This window comes from Sturnira hondurensis, unplaced genomic scaffold (genome assembly GCF_014824575.4).
Source record: "Sturnira hondurensis isolate 20B ecotype Veracruz unplaced genomic scaffold, ASM1482457v3 Scaffold0004136, whole genome shotgun sequence".
Taxonomy (NCBI): domain Eukaryota; kingdom Metazoa; phylum Chordata; class Mammalia; order Chiroptera; family Phyllostomidae; genus Sturnira; species Sturnira hondurensis.
Window position 1 is genome coordinate 21,950,156 of NW_028076767.1, and position 17,159 is coordinate 21,967,314.

Here is a 17,159-nt window from a genome sequence, read left to right on the forward strand (position 1 = left end):
CTCCTAACTCTCACATGGTCCTGAAATTAGAGTGGCCAGGATCTCCCCCCTTGGCCCTGGGCCCAAGTCCTAGCTCTCCTTTTCACTCCCGTGCCCCTGATGTCCTGTCTGAGCCCCAACACTCATGGCTGAGCAGGGTGCTGCAGGCCCTTCCTGCTCTGAGGGCCCTGGATTTAGGGGAGCCATTAATCCATATTATATCCCCAGGAGAGCCTTCGGAATAGCAAGATGTTGGTAGGAAGGGGTCCTGGCATAGGGTGGAGCCAAGGTAGGGGCCCTGGATTGGGGCTGAGTTCAGACCAGGGAAACCGCAAAAGGAGGGAGACCTGCTGAGTGTCCAGAATTGGCTGCCTGCAGCTTCCTGACCCATGAGCGCCCCCTCTGCCGGGCTCCGTGCTCAACACTTCCCCACAGAATCGCATAAAGATCAAAACGTGTGGCTAACTGTATTTTCCAAAGATAGGCCCCGTAGCAGACACAGCTCACCCCATACTCTTGTTACTATGCAGCATTCACACTCTTCCACCTGGGGGTAGGGTCTGTGTTCCCTTCCCTTGAACCTGAGCCAATCTTTGTCACTGCCTCAACCAACAGAGGATGGCAGAAGTGACGCTGTGACTTCCAACACTGGGCTGTGAAAAACCATATGGCTCCCTGGGTGCAATTTCTCTCTCTCTCTCTCTCTCTCCATTTACTCTTGGAACCCAGCCACCATGTTGGGAGGAAGCCCGGGTCTCATGGAGAGGCCACGTGAAGGTATTCCAGCCAACGACTCCGGCTCTGGCCCCAGCTAACCACCAGATCCACGAGAGAGTGAAACTTCCACTAATTCAGCCCCCAGCATTGGCACTGCCCCGGCTAATGCCAAATAGAGCAGAAACGAACTGTCCCAAACTGCAAAATAAATATTGTTGTTTTAAGCCACTCAGTTTGGGGGCAGTTTGTTACACATCAGTGGACAACTGGAATGCCTGTCCAAGGTCATACAGCTTGGAAGTGGCGGGGCTGGGACTGATTTGAACCCAGAGTCACCCAACTTCAGGGCTGTTGTGCTGCGCTGTTGGGCAGGGTCCAGCTCAGGCACACAGTGTGTGATGGACAAAACTGTCCTTGAGAAGGCATGAAGCAGTAAATGATTGTTAAGGACTACATCAGACTATGAGAAATGAGGATGCACAGCCCTGGCTGAGTAGCTCCGTTAGTTACAGTGTTATCCAGATACACCAAGGTTGTGGCTTTGATCCCTAGTCAGGGCACATACAAGAATCAACTAATGAATGCACAAACAAGTGGAACTACAAATTGCTGTTTCTCTCTCTCTCCCTTCCTCTCTCTCTAAAATCAAACGATCAATCAACAAATAAATAAGACAAAACAACAACAAAAAAACACACAAATAAATAAGAAAGAAAAAGAAATGAAGATGCTGACTACCCAGTGAGAGAAGTTTGTTTTCTCTTGTTTAAGCTGCTAAATTGACTGACACAATGGAAACTAAATAGACATTAAATCCTAGAAGACTTCTAAGAGGAGGTGATTTTTTTAAAAAACTAAAGATTCCTTTTGCATTATATCAATCATGAAAAACTGGCTAAAGGAGAATTAGAGAAATTAGTAGAGGAAACTGAAGGAGGAGCAAGCTTGATAAATGTTTCAGAAACTGAGAAGGTCAATGTGGCTGGAACCTGGTGGGTGGTAGAAAGAAAGAAAATACGAAGCTGGAGTGGGTAGCAGGAGCCAAGGCACGCCCCAGGCTGGGGTTTTATTCTTTTCTTATTTTTAGGGTCTTTATTCTTGATGTAATGACAAGCCATTGGAGACTATAAGCAGGAACACAATATCCTCTCATTTATGTTTTTGGATTTTTTAAAAAAGATTTTATTTATTTATTTATTTTTAGAGGGGAAGGAGAAAGGGAGAGAAACATCAATGTATGGTTGCCTTTCACGCATCCCCTGCTGGGAACTGGCTTGCAGGGAACTGGCCTGCAACCCAGGCATGTGCCCTGACTGGGAATTGAACTGCAATCCTCTGGTTTGCAGGCCCGTGCTCAATCCACTGAGCTACACCAGCCAGGGCCAAATTTATGTTTTAAATAGATCCCTTGTCCCGGCTGGAGTGGTTCTGTGGACTGAGTGCCGGTCTGCAAATCAAAAGGTCACCGTTTCAATTCCTGGTCAAGGCACACGCCGGGTTTCAGGCCAGGTCCCCGGATGGGGCATGCAGGAGGCAACCAATCGATGTATCTCTCACACATCGATGTTTCTCTCCCTCTCTTTCTCCCTCCCATCCTCTCTCTCTAAAAGTAAATAAAATCTTTTAAAAAATAGCATCAACAAAACAAAAAGACAACTTACTGAATGGGAGAAGATATTCGCCAATGATACATGTGATAAGGGGTTAATATCCAAAAATTATAAAAAACTCATACAATGCAACATCAAAGAAACAAACAATCCAATTAAAAAAATGGTCAGAGGACCTGAATAGACACTTCCCTAAAGAGGGCATACGAATGGCCAATAGACAGAAAAGATGCTCAATGTCGCTAATCATCAGAGGACCGCAAATAAAACCCACAGTGAGATACCGCCTCACACTTGTCAGAAAGGCTGTCATCAACAAATCAACAAACAAGTGTTGGTGAGGATTGTATATTGGTGCAGCCGCTGTAGAAAACAGGATGGGCCCTGGCTAGTGTAGCTCAGTGGATTGAGTTCGGGCCTGTGAAGCAGGGGGTCGCTGGTTCAATTCCCAGTCAGGGCACGTGCCTGGGTTGCGGGCTGGGTCCCCAGTAGGGGACGCATGACAGGCAGCCACACAGTGATGTTTCTCTCCCACTCTTTCTCCTTCCCTTCCCCTCTTTCTAAAAATAAATAAATAAAAATATTTTTAAAAAGAAGCTGCTTTAAAAAAAAAGAAAACAAGATGGGGTTTCTTCAAAAAAATTAAAAATAGAACAGCCTTATGACCCAGCAATCTACGACGCAGCAATCCCTCTCCTGGATATTTATTCAAAGAAATCCAACACATTACTCCAAAAAGACAGATGCATCCCTATCCTCACCGCAGCATTATTTACAGTAGCCAAGGTATGGCAATAACTCAAGTGCCTTAGTGGCCATAAAAAAGAATGAAAACTCAGTGGACTGAGTGTGGGCCTGCGCAAACCAGAGGATCGCGGTTCGATTCCCACTCAGGGCACATGCCTGGGTTGCAGGCTGGTTCCCTGCAGGCCAACTCCCAGCAGGGGACGCACGAAAGGCAACCATACATTAATGTTTCTCTCCCTCTCTCCTTCCCCCCTAAAGATAAATAAAAATAAAATTAAAAAAAAGAATGAAAACTTACCACTTGCAGAAACATGGATGGACCCCAGAGGGTATTATGCTAAGTGAAGTAAGTTAGAGAAAGTAAAATACATAGGATTTCACTTACATGTGCAATCTAAAGAACAAAAAAAAAAACAAACAACCCCCCCCCCTAAAAACAGAAACAGACTCCTAGATACAGAGAACAAACTGATGGTTGCCTACCGGAGGGAGTAGGGGGCTGCGTGAAAAGGGGGAAGGGATTACGCGGTACAAATGCGCAGCTGCGAAACAGCCCCCCTGGGTGTGAAGCCCACCGTAGGGAACACAGTCAGTTGTATTGTCATAAGTATGCAGGGTGCCAGGTGGGTAGTAGGCTTGTCTGCGGGGTCACGTCACAGGTTTTTAAATTGTCCAACCACTATGCCGTACACCTGGAACCAATATCATATTGGATGTCAACTGTAGTTGAAATTTTTTAATTGGAAAAAAGGACCCTGGTTTCTGAATGTGGGGAGAGAGGAGTACACGAAGGGAAAAGGCACCGCTGTGGAGGGGATAGTGGCGTTGAGAGGGAAGGTGGAGTGAGGGCCAGGTGAGGCGGGGAGAGAGACAGGTGAGGGCCTGAGAAGGGGATGCAGATGGATCCAGGGATGGGGAAGTCACTTTTGAAAGGCACAGGAACCCTTTGTCCCTTGTCCGGGAGGGAAGTCAGACAGAGAGGCGGGAGAGGTGGAGGAGAAGCTGAGGGAGTGACTGCTGACGGCTTTTATTTTCTCAGTGAAGAAGGAAGTCACCAGCTGAGAGTGAGGAGACAGAGTGAGGGTCTCTGAGGAGGACGGTAAGCCAGACTTCCTGGGACATTTGTGCACCCATTTGAGGTTCAAAGTGAAGCCGGTCTGCCCAGCAAACACCAGGTGTGTCCTAAGGGGATTCTAGTCATATTCTCTCAACATACAAGTTCGTTTTGCATGGCTGAAGTCATCTGCACATACGATTTTATATTGTTTTTTTCCACTTAATGGGGTAGCAGAAGCATTTCCCCACGCCTTTATAAACTCTTTGCAAACGTTGCTTTTAATACTTAGAAATAATCCATGGAGTGGATGTTCCATGGGTCACTTCAGCTTTTCCCCTTCTACTGGGCATTTAAACTGTTTCCTGGGGAAAATGACTGCAGGACAGAGAAGAAAGAAAGAAAGAAAGTTGTGCCCTGGCTGGGTGGCTCCCTTAGTTGGAACATCGTCACCTGACACCAAAAGGTCGCAGGTGGCATTCCAGGTTGGGGCACAAATCTGGAATTTTGTTTGATCCTGGCATGTGTGATAAGCAACCGATCGATGTTTCTCTCTCACATTGATGTTTCTCTCCCTCTCTCTCTAAAAACCAATAAACATGTCCTAAGGGGAGGATTTAAAAAAAGAAGAGCCAGCTGTTAGGCAGAGCTGGGGTGGCCAGCTCTCTGGCACCCTGCCCTGGGTCAGGGAAGCATGGTGACGGGTGTTCCTGGCAGGTCACAGTCTGAGTTCTCCTGGACGTGAGGACAAATCTCACCGCTTCTCAAAGTGCCCAGTGGTTCCAGTACGGTGTGTGGGAGAAACAGGGTGAGGAGTGGGGCCCTGGGAACAGAGAGGGCCCGTTTTTTCCCCCCTGAACCGTTTACAGTTTAAACACATATTGCAACAGCCGTGTTTGAGGTGGCAACAGGGCCCTTCACTTGCCTGTTTCCCCCATAATACAAGTCTTTTTGGCCTCCCACCCTTCCTGGAGGGGGCACTGTCCCAGCGCAGCTGGCCATTGGGCAGAGGATCTAGGGACCCAAGTCCTCTCCACAGAGCCTGGCAAGAGGGGGTCCCTCAGTTGTGTGAGGATGCATTGAGCTGGAGAGTGGGCTCACCTGCGCAGCAGAGGCTGGGAGAGCATTTGGTCGGGGTATGTTCCAGGGGAGCCTGCCCGGGGCAGAGGCCATGTGCTCTGGGCCTGGCTGGGATCCCTCCAACTCTGAGGTTCTGTGATTCAACAACATAGCATTCCCGGAAGTCCCACTATGAGCTGGGGGCAGAGAATAACCCCCACTGATGGAGTGCCTACTGTGTGCCAAACACTGGGCTTCCTGTGCAAACTCTCACCTCATGTCAGGACAGGCCAATGAGGGAAGAATTGTCACCTGGTCTAAGAAAGGGGAACTCCAGGGGCAGCCCTAGGTGTCAGGTACCTGGTGGCACCTGGTATCTGAGGTGAGGGGTTCCATGTTAGAGCTCAGGAGTTCAGTGTCCCCCACCTCTTTGGGCTGGAGGGGGCCGAGCCAGGGGGCCAGAGGGTGACAGGCTTTATTTGTGTGTGTTTGTGGGATCTGAGTTTCTGATTGATGCTAATCACTGCCGGGCCTCCCCAGGTGGAACCGGAGCGGGCACAGGGCCAGGGCCCGCCGCCCTCTGGGCAGGTATAAGAGCCAAACAGGGCCTGGAGCTAGGCCAGGACGGAGGTGCCAGCCACCTGCCGGGACACCAGGGTACAGGGCTGAAGCTGCTGCATTCAGACCACCAGGTGGGCAGGGTCAGCTCTGGAAGCGGCTCCCTCTCTGGGAGATCCGGGAGACACGCTAAGAAAACCATCAGGCTGCGTAGGCTGGAGGCCGCCAGAAGCTTCGGTGGGCAGGGTGAGTACATTTCCATGATTTCCGCCTTTCGCCACAGCTCCTAAGCCCTGCCAGGGGCCCAGTGACTACCTGTCCCACAGGTGCCCAAGTGGAGACTGAGTGGCCACTTGTTGGGAATTCAAGCCCTGGATGTCTCAAAGAGGCAGTGTGTGTGTGTGTGTGTGTGAGAGAGAGAGAGAGAGAGAGAGATGGTGTTGGGTAACAAAAGCACGGTCATTTGTCTTGTGCTCAACAAACACCAGGCACTGTGGGGACAGAAAGATGGAGGACTGGCTTAGCATCCTAGTTCTTGAGGCATTTTTCTTACAACAATCCTACGAGGTAGGCATTTTACAGATGAGAAGACTTCAGCACAGAGATGTCAAGTAACTTGCCCCCACACACACAGCCAGTAAGTGGCAAAACCAGGATTTGAACACCCTGACTCCAGAGTCTATGCTCCTAACCTCCGTGTTACACTATCACGTGGCTGTGGCAAGTCCCTTCCACTTTCTGAGTGGCAGTTTCCTTATCCGTACTTTGAGGGTGTGAGACGGTACCCTGAGATTCCCTAAAGGTACCTGGACACGGGTCAGCTTTAAGCACCAGGAGACCTTTTTGGAAACATTTGCTAAGAACTATGCGTATGTCCTTTCATCCAGCATTCAACTTTTGAAATTTATCATGAAGGATTTAATCAGATTTATGAATAAGGAATTTTATTACCATTTTTGTTTATGATCATAGAAAATTAGAAGCAAATAGAATTTGAGGAATAAATGATGTACATCCTATGACAAAATAATAAGCAGCCACTGAAAATCACATGTCCTTGGGAAATTCTCATTCATTACATGGAAAAAAGCACTTTATAAAACTATACATGGTGTGATCTATTTATAAATGTGTATACACAAATATTTTGGAAATAAATATAGAAGACTAGAAGAATACTCTCAGGAGTTGAGAGTTCCTCTCCAAGAGATGGAATTATGAATATTTTTATATTTTTCTTTATTCAGTTCTAGATTCCTCAAATTTTCTACAGTACAGAGGTACCACTTTTTTAATTAGGAAAATGAAGGGGGGTTTGTCTTTGTTTCTGCTTTTTTAAAATTGGATTTTTGGTCTAGGGCGACCCTTCCCAAGCTTCTGTCACACTTCACTCATCGGCTCCGAGAGGGATGGCTTTGCAGGCTCTGGGTGCTGTGAGGACTCTGAGATGACATGGTCCAACGGGTTACATGAGGGGAAACCGAGGTGCAGGGGACTCACTCAAAGTCATACAGGGAAGCAGAGTCTCTAGGCCAGGCTGCTAGCAGGGCGGGGAGGTAGAAGGGAATCACACCCAGCATCTCCTGTGTGTGGCTGCCGTGCAAGTGAGGCCTTGAATGCTTCATGTTGCTGACCACATAGACACACTCAGGACAACTCCAGCTGGGAGTGACAGGTGAGAGCGAGGGCAGCTGGGTGGGCGTGGAGCCAGCCAAGTGAGCCCCAGACTTCACCTTTCCTCTGGAAGCCTTGCCCAGCGGTGCTTCCTCCCGTGGCAGGACCGCAGGACCGCAGGACCGCAGGACGGCAGCCCCTCACTGCCCGAGGATGGATGCAGGCAGGAGAATGAAAGGTGTTCGCTGGCGGTACACCCGGCTGGTAAGGGGCCCAGCCTGGGCTGGGGGTCAGGTCAGGAAACGGTGGGGGAGGCCAGCTCTCTGGCAGGGTGGGGTCCCAGATAGGAATGAATGTAGGCAGGTGAGATGTTCCTCCTCTGAGTCCCTCCCCAGCTGGCCTGTGGTTCGGAGCTCGGACTCAGGAACAGAGGACTTAGCGGGCAGCCCCATGGCCCTGAGGCCTCAGGGAGCACCGACTGCCATTTCGTTTCTTCCTCCCCAGAGTGGGTGCCAGGTGGAGCTCTGCCCAGAAGCCCCATGCAGCTAGGACCCCTCATTAGGCCTGAACCTGGGGAAGGGAAAATGACGTTCATCTCTCGTCCGAGAGGTCCCTCCCACCTGTGAAAAGCCCTGGAGGCACTGTGCTTGCACACACACATGCGCATGCTCACACACTGGTGCAGACAGGAAGCTCAGATGAAAGAATGAATGAACGCACTAGCACACACGCCCACTGACTCACACCCATATATTTACACAATCCCAACTCACACTCACAAACACATTGAGAGGCAAACACACAGCTACACTCAACACCTTCTCACATGGATGTGCCTACACAACTCTAGTTTAAGTCAACACACGCATTCACACGGACGAGTGCACATTTTACACAAACCTGCACACGCTTCACCTACAACTACATACATGATTGTTTCACTGGCTGACAGGGAAGCCATGGGGGCTCATTTTTTTCCTTTATAAAATCAGGATAATAAGAAGCACATTCTTGGGATTCCTGGGGAAACTCAGAGAGAACGCACACTGCAAACACTTCACACAGGCCTGGTCCAGGGTGTGACGATCCGTGTCAGCCACTCTGGTTATTACCATTGTTCTTGTCATTGCCATTATTTCATGCACAGTCTTACACAAGTGCAGCATGCAGAGCTGGGCTGTCACCTGCCCCCCTCTCCTGCCCCCAAGCTGAGAACTGGGTCCCTGGCACCCACCTGGATCCGGAGCAAACAGGCAGACAAACCACAGGGCCCATGGCCACATCTGATGGGCGTGTGGGATTCTAACTTTGAGCTAGCCCGCACCAGGGAGGAAGCTGGCTGGAGGCAGGGCTGGGTCTTGTCTGTGGGGGACCCTCCCCAGACTCCTCTGGATGGGCTGGTCACGGGGGCCTGAGGGGGGTGCTGAGGCTCTCAGGTCCGGGAGACATGGGAGCTGCTGTCTCCTGTCCCTGGACCTGCCAGGCCTCTTTGTGTCTTCACAGCCCAGCCAGGTGGAGGACACTCCATCTGGGGAGGAGGGTGAGGAAGAGGGAGAGGAAGAGGAGAAGGAGGCAGCCTCAGCCCAGGCTCCTGAGGACCCTGTGGAGCCCCAGCTGGAGGAAGCCAGCCAGGTTCTGGGAGCCCTGGAGATGAGGCAGGTTCGGCCCGGTCAATGGCACAGGATTTCAGCCCTGAGACTGAGAGTCCCGCCCTCCTGCCCTCCTCCCAGCCAGGGTCAAGGCCACCTGGGATCACTCCTGCTCTGAGCCCGCTTCCCTGTGTCACCGTGGGCAAGTTGTTTCTCCAGTGGGCTTTCCTTTCCCACTTGTCAAACGCTCCAGTAATACCAGCATCACCCTCTTCGCTGGGCCAGGAGGTTAGGTTATACTGAAATAAGCTGATTTTTAAGTAGAACCAGCCTTTGGGAACTGAAGCCCAAGTTGGAGCAGGGGTAGGAGGATGAGGGTTGGGGGGATTAGAAGGATCAGGGTCTCATCTGTTCTCTGGCCACTAGGGCCCAGGGTGACCAAGGGGAGAGAGTCCTGAGAGAGACCTGACGTGGGGTTTAAATCCTGACTCTGCCACTTGCTCCCCATGGGGGCTTCAGGCAAGTCATTCACCTCCCTGAGCCTCAGTTTCTTTACCCCAATAGAAGCCCTCTCTCTGAGGGCTACTTCTGTCAGGTGTGAAAGTCCCCCGGAAACAGGGAACTCCTGGGCAACCTACAAAGTGCCCCGTCTGTGTGAGTGCCCCGGGACCCCAAGTGTACAGAGCAAGGGGGCTGGGAGGATCCCCCACTCACCGCCACACCCGTCCTCAGCTCAGCCTCCACCTCCCCCCGAGCGTCACTGGACGCTCCTGGAGTCTGGCCTTCTGCACAGCGAGGGACGGCTTCAGTCTGCGGAGCCTGTACAGGCAGATGGAGGGCCACAGTGGGCCGGTGCTGCTGGCGCTGAAGGACCAGGACGGGCAGGTGAGCTGGGCGGGGAGTGCAAAGGGGAGAGATGTGTGCTGACAGGTGCACGGGGGGGTCTCTCCGCCCTCTGACTTCGCCCTGGGATCCCCGGCTGCCCCCCTAGGGTGAGCCTGTCTTACCAACCCTGGACAGGGGGGTTTCCAGAGGACTACCAAGTTCTTCCCGCTGCAAACTGCACGCTCCTCTGCTCCCCAGATGTTTGGGGCCTTCTCCTCCTCAGAGTTTCGACTCAGCAGAGGCTTCTACGGCACTGGAGAGACGTTCCTCTTCTCCTTCTCCCCGCAGCTGAAGGTGATGTTCTGACCTTGCGGCGGGGGGTGGGTCCGTGGCAGGACAAAGATCCCAGGGCCCCAGTGGTCCCCAGCTCCACCCCTGGGGTGTCTTGTGTCCTTCATCTTTCCACGGAGGGAAGGCAGGAGGGCAGTGGAAGCAAACAGCCCCCTTGGCCTATCTTTGTTTTTTAAAAAAAATGCTCGCCCTGGCCCATGTGAGTCAGTTGATTGGAGTGCTGTCCCGTAAACCAAAAGGTTGAGGGTTTGGTTCCCATTCAGGGCACATGTCCAGGTTGCAGGTTTGGTCCCCAGTTGGGGTGCATACGAGAGGCAACCGATTGATGTTTCTCTCTCACATCGACATTCCTCCTCCTTCCTCCCTCTCTTCCCCTCTCACTAAAATCAGTAAGTTTATCCTTGGGTGAGGGTAAAAAAAAATGCCCAGCAGGCCCTCGGCAAACTCTTACTGGCTCTGAGAGGAGAGGTTTGTTGCTCACCAGATACAGGCTGGGAAGGCAAGATTGGGCCAGGTGAGGTCCGTGGGTGCAGGGGCAGGAAGGTGAGGTCCGTGGGTGCAGGTGGCAGATGTGTCCAATGGCTTCAGCTCTCGTATGAACGACGGGGTAAGGTCACTGCTGTGACTGAGATGGAGGAGAGCATGTGAAGGTTCAGGCGGGAAAAGGCATCATCAGATAGAGATCGCGGGAGTGGAAAGGGAGAAAATGAGAGGAAATGAAGGCCAGCCAGGCCATGTTGTTGGAGGTTTGAGAGCGAATGTGAAAGCAAGCTGGTCACTTTGGTGTGCACCTTCCTTGGTGACGTCCAGTCTCTGGGCTCCGGCACTGGGGGGAGAGGAGGGGAGGTTCATCCCTGACTGGGGCTTTGCCAAGCTGGTTTACCAGAGGGAAAGAGCAGAAAGGAAGGCAAAGGGACACAATGGAATGAGGAATACACAGTTCTGGATACTTTGGCTTGTGATTGGAAAGCGCCTCTCCAATGCACAGAACAAGACACCCACAGACACACCCAACAACACAAGCGTCTGGCCTCATGGCGATGAGGTCTCAGGAGCTGTGGCTGCCTTGCTCCAGGCAGACACCTGCACCCATTGCATTGCCTCCCTCCACTACCCCAGGAACCTTATCAGCAAAGAGGAAAAGGGTCAGCTGTTCATAGTAAACCCATGCTGGATGCTAGTCACCCCCTTGCCTTCTAGCGCTCACATGCTAGAAATCTAAAGTTGTAGAATTTTCCTCTTACTGAACTGGTAACTCTTTGGCAGAATCCTTTGCTTGTCACAATGTCCTAGAGCTCCATTTTGGATTCTCGTCTTCTGACTACCCGCTTTCCCTTCAAGGTCTTGTGCATTCTCACAGTCTTCTGTACCACCCATGTGCTGAGGGCCTCTCTGCCTGGGCTGCAAACTCCCACATACCCAACCACTGCCCGGCGTCTCAAACACGGTATTGCAAACCTCATGTGTCCGGAGCTGACTTTCCCCTCCATAAGATAGCTCCTCCTGCCATCTTCCCCAACAAAGTGAATGGGCACCCCCATCTTTCCTGCTGCTGAGGCCAAACTTCTGGACTCCTTCTTGACATCTTTCTTTGACACCCACCCCTGAGCTGTCCATGACCCCTGACTGCCCTGCCTTCTCCATCCACGTGCGGCACCCACCCCTTCCCCCCACATCCCTGTCGTCAGCCTGGGTCAAACCACCGTCATTACTTGTCTGTGCTCTTGCTCTTGCCTCCGCACGTTTCCGCCTTCAGGCATCACAGTAGATGAAGTGATCCCTCTAAAAGGTAAGTCAAAGCACATCACTCCTCGGCTCCATGCTGCCAATGGCTTCCTCTCTCCCTCGGAGGAAAGCCAAAATCTTTACAAGAACCTCCAAGCGCCTCCATCTTTTGGCCTCTCTCTGTTGTTGTTTCTCGCTACTTTCCCTTGCCTCACTCGGCGCTAGCCACACTGGCCTCTGAGCTGGTCCCTAAACCTGCTCCTGCCTCAGGGCCTTTGCGCAGGGAGCTGTGCCTGGGGTGCCCCCCATTGCATCTCCAGGGAGCTCAGTTCTCTCGTCCTTCGACGCTCTGCTCAGTGGCCACCCTCTCAGGGAGGCCCGCCCTGACCACCTGACTTCACCGCATAACACTCCACCCCTCCTGGCCCTCCTGCCCTTTTTCTCCCAGGCATTTGCCATTCCCTAACATACTAATTATTTTATTTACAGATTTGCCTCCTCTAACTAGAATGGGAGTCTTACGAGGCAGGCGTTTTTATCTGTTATGGCCACCATTCTACCCATGACCTAAAACAGTGCCTGGTGCCAAATGCTAAAAAAAAAAAAAAGAAACATGTTTTTTTTTTTCAGGGGCTTCTTGTCTGTCTCGCTAGCCTATTGTTATGGAATCTCACCTTTTCAGAAATTGGCTGATCTCTCCTGTCTTTGATCTTCTGGCACTTGCCTGTGTTCCTCAAGAATTTGCAGCAGTGCCTTGGTCACTACACCAAGCAGCTCCATGAACTTGGTCTTAATTTGTTCTGTAGCAATGTTTATCCTACTCCTTCAAGTCTGAAGGTCACGTTCCTTGATGAAAGTAGAGGAGGACATGAAAGGCTCTGTCTTCTCGTGGTCACTTGTTAATATTTTCTCATCTCTTCGGAGTCCATCCTTATCTTTTATTAGTCTTTTTTTTTTTTTTTTTTTTTTTGCTTAAAAACCCTTTAGCTGTTCACAGCATTTTTTTGCAACTAATTATAGGCAATAATATACTATGTTTTTGCAGCCCTGTAGAAATGTTTTTATTCGTTAAATTGACTTTTGAATAATTTATTCATTGAACAAATATCAGTACCACATCTCAGGAATACTGATGCGGGAAAAGACAGTCCACATCGAGGTTGCATGTGGGGGGACAGGCCATGACACTGTGGCACAGGAACTAGGCCATCTCAGCCAGAAAGGAAAAAGGGTCTTGGAGGAAGGGCTACTTAGGTAGTTTGGCCCAGGAAATTTTTCTGGGATGACATGTGGGCTGAAAGAGGAGAACTGGGCCATTTGCAGGTCTGCAAGAAGAGCACACAGGCAGAGGGATCAGTGGGGGTGCAGGTCCTAAGAAAAAAGCAGCTCTGGGTGTCCCGGGGACAGGAAAGCCAGTGCCGATGAAGCGCAGTCAGGAGGGAAGAGATCAGAGAGAGAGGAGTTGGATTTTATTCCGATTGCAGTGAGAAGCCGCTGGAGGGCTTCCGGCAGAGGGACGTTAATATCCGTCTTGATTCTGAATTGATAGATCACTCAGGTTGCAGTGTGGGGGCGAGAGAGTGGAAGATGTGGTCCAGCAGGAAGTGACTTAGTGTGCATGGGTGGGCAAGAGTGAACGGAGATGGATGGCACTTCGGTAGTGGTCGTTAGGGGGTCTCTTTGGGGTGGGACCCGCACGACTTGCTGAGGAACCAGGTGAGGCGGCACTGGGGGATGGGCAGGCTTGGTATTGCTTCCAGTGAGAGATGAGAGGACAGTTTGTTGGGAGAATCAGGGCCCAAGCTGATTCTTGAAAGTTCACCCCTGCCCGAGCTGGACTTTCCCCCTCTTTCCAGCTTTGGAAGCAGGAAGCCCCAGCAGGTTCTGTTCTACCCCCAGAACAGACGGGCTGAGGTGACTTAGTCTGGAGAGCAAGGGCAGGGGAGTTGGCAGGGGTGGGTGGGGATAAGGGGTGGTGAACTCCAGAGACTGGCAAGAAACCTCAAGAACCAGGAGCCCCCAGCTGACTTGGGGCCTGGATGTCCCATTCCCTTCACAATACTGCCACCCAGTGGTGTGGAGTGAAACTGCAGGACAGTAACCAGGTCCTTTTCCCATCATGCCAGGTCTTTAAGTGGACGGGAAGCAACTCTTTCTTTGTGAAAGGAGACGTGGACTCACTGATGATGGGCAGTGGCAGGTGCGTGCCTCAGTCCTTCCTGAGTCTCGGGGTGCCCTGTGCTCTGATTCCTTCTGCCCCAGATAAAACAGGGAGGCTGATAGTTACCTTTCAGGCCTCTTCCTTCAGCAGCTCCCTCTATGCCCCCCACGCCCCCAAGTCAACACTAAGGGGAAAGGATGCCACGGGCTCTCCCTCCCAGTGCTCACAGTCGGTGACAGTTTAGTCTGAATTTGTGTAACTTTGGAAAGAACCTTCCACATGGCTGGGTGAGGCTAGCCTCAAATTTGCTCCTCAGCACCATGATCCTGGAATCAGTGGAGCCTGCCCAGGGACCCCGCCTGAGTGTGTGTGTTGTGGGGTGGGAGGTGGAGTGGGTCCCGAAGAAAAGGAGTGACCTGCAAATTCAGGCAGAATCAATCTTCCCCCGATGGTAACGATGGCGGCCCTGTTCGATCGGTTCCAAGCAAGGTCTTTGCTCGCCCAGCCACCGGAACAGCCTCCATGGAGAGGCAGCTGGGCCCAGAACACACCTGCCTTTGCTGACTTGCAGTAACTCCCTTCCAGCTCCGACCCAGCTTTGCTGTCGGATGAAGGAATTAAAGCGATGCTCTCTCAAAGTATTGTTCTGGGCTCAGAGTCCACGCCTGTGACGTTCACTCCTTTGGTGGAGCCTTGCCATCTCAAATACATTCCAAATGGTTTACATTCACAAATGGTGAGGGTTGCACCATTGTATACATTTATTAAAATCAATGAACTGTAACAAAATGCTCTAAACCCTGGGGGGAACAATGTGTGGGGCCCCCAACAACTCAGGATCAATCAGTGTAAGGGACATTGAGACACAGGCTGTGGCCCTGGTGCTGCTGGTGTGGATCTAAAGGGTCCTGGCACCCGGGAGAGAGCCGGGCTGACACTTTCCTCTTCCCTGTAGTGGCCAGTTTGGGCTGTGGTTGGACGGAGACTTGTACCATGGGGGAAGCCATCCCTGTGCGACCTTCAACAACGAGGTGCTGGCCCGGCGGGAACAGTTCTGCATTAAGGACCTGGAGGCCTGGGTTCTGAGCTGAGGGTGCCGTGGAGGGAAGCTTCCAGAGGCAGCAGGCGCTCGGACCTGCTCACGGATGCCGCCTAGGCCTCCTCACACAGGGCAGCCCCTGCATCCCAAACACAGATGGTGAGGTGTCCCCGTGGCTGACTGTGGCTGTGGGCCAGCCCCCGGTGGCCCGGGGACAGGCATGGGGCAAGAGCTCTTTCTCCTGGAGAGGCCACTAAAGGAGGGAACGATGTTTACTCACCTGAACAGTGCGGAGTTCCTCAGAAAAAACCACACAACTGATACATGTTCAGTGTAGAAAACAACAGAATACATAAAAAAATATTAAAGTTGCCTAAAATTTAACTGCCTTGCAAAATACTAACATTTTCATGTATATCCTTCCAGAAGCTTCCATGGAGAGATAGATGTATATGGTACAAAAATGGAATTCTACTCTGTATGTTTGGGAAATTATTTTTAACTGAAAGACTCTGGTCAAGCCTGAGACACCTGGGCTCAACCAGCAAAGCAAATAAAGACTCTAGTCGTGTCATTCTTTTTCCAGAACAACGAAGGCTTTTCTGCCACTTGCTGCTGCCACCAGTGTGCCAGGCACTCGCACGAGGAAGACATGAAAGGGGCAAATAAGTAACATGCACAGTTGATGAAGAAGCGAAAACTCTGCAGGTGGGAACCTCAGGAGGTTAAAACTCTGGGAGGCTATGTCCGGGGCACAGCAGGAGCTCAGAAAACTAAGGAAAGTCCGTATCCCTTCCCACGCTTGTACCGACCTCCTGCCAGACGGCAAACGTTCTTTATTATGCTATTTGCTCGCCATTATTGAATGAGAAAACCCAAGTAAGACAGGACCTGTTAAATACCATCCCCTCTCTCACAGACCCAACAGAGCACCGAGGTACTGAGAACTCTCTGGGTGGGTTTCTAGACCCATTTCCTTGGCACAAAAGGGTCAAAACCGGGCCCGCAGCGTGAGACAGTCATTAAGGAAGACGCCTTTGGTAACAAAATGGATATATTATGAAGCTTTATTGCAGATATTCCCCTCACTCAAATTAGGTAACCAGTTACTTCAACCCAGTTCTTTTTACAGTTTCAAGGTGATAACACACGGTTGCTCCAGATACCAAGCTGTTAAAGTCTCCATTTTTATACCATTTTTATACCAACAGTGAAGATGTTTCTGAAGATAAATTTAACCTTGTAAATGACACATAGTTCTTATCATCCAAACAGTTGTAAATAGCATAAAGTGCAGCTGCCTTAGACCAAAGGATTCACGTTGTTTCTCAGCACAGTGATACAGTACAGGGACCACACAATTACAAAGTAAACCACAATGATTTCAAGGGAGGGGTCACAGAAATAAAACAATCTCAGCAGAGAAACATTACAACAGGACATTCTCACCGGTTGGTCTGGGTACGTGAAGTCTGAGGCCAACAGTTCTCCCAGGTGAATGTTTCAGAGGCCTTCTGGCCGAAAGAGATGTGCCCCAGTAATCACAGCTGACCTCACCTGTGCGTCCGGAGCCCCCACGTGAACACGTCCCCACCAACACGGCATCACCCTGGGAGTGGCAGAGGGGTTTTGCGATTCTCCTAAACCCTTGATTGCCTACTGACGGATGGAGGGGGTGAAGCCCATACCGAAGGGCAGACATCCCAACTCCATTTCACCCCGGTGACCACAGAGCAGAGCCTGCTTGCACAGAGGGCTGGGGCAGCACTCCCGAGTCAGGACAATCCGCCAGCCTGGGGTCTGAGTTCCTCCCTTCCTCTACTTACTCTTGCCCAGAGCCGGGCGGGCTCCCCACTCCCGCCCGCCCCGGGGAGCACCCGAGCACACATAGGTTAGGAGCTCACACCCCCGTTCCTCACAGCCCTCATTGCTGCGCATCTTCGGGGCCCTCTGGCCTCGGCCGGCTTTGGCTCTAACTCGGACTTGGCCCTGGGTGAACGCTGTAGAACTGGAACGCTGGGTGAACGCTGTAGAACTGGAACGCTGTAGAAGTGGTGTGGGGTGGGGGGCAGACGCTCTGCACAGGAGCGCGGCCCAGCCGCAGGGGTGTCCACTCCACCGCCGAGGTATA

General features: G+C 51.5%; 1 protein-coding gene across 12 annotated transcripts; it reads left to right on the plus strand.

Moving 5' to 3' along the window:
- The first annotated feature begins 5,770 nt into the window (after positions 1 to 5,770).
- Positions 5,771 to 15,616, plus strand: TLDC2 (TBC/LysM-associated domain containing 2). 12 transcript variants are annotated; one of them, XM_037044007.1, is made up of 9 exons: positions 5,771 to 5,970; positions 7,083 to 7,399; positions 7,511 to 7,602; positions 8,496 to 8,632; positions 8,842 to 8,997; positions 9,660 to 9,812; positions 9,960 to 10,106; positions 13,955 to 14,028; positions 14,945 to 15,616. In XM_037044007.1, exons 2-9 carry the CDS (start codon positions 7,341 to 7,343, stop codon positions 15,078 to 15,080), a joined length of 954 nt encoding a protein of 317 aa, XP_036899902.1. In that variant the 5' UTR covers positions 5,771 to 5,970; positions 7,083 to 7,340; the 3' UTR covers positions 15,081 to 15,616. The 12 variants fall into 12 exon arrangements, with proteins under 12 accessions (XP_036899902.1, XP_036899906.1, XP_036899905.1 ...); XM_037044011.1 differs by having other exon boundaries at positions 10,011 to 10,106; XM_037044010.1 differs by having other exon boundaries at positions 9,660 to 9,811; positions 9,980 to 10,106.
- The last annotated feature ends 1,543 nt before the right edge of the window (positions 15,617 to 17,159 follow it).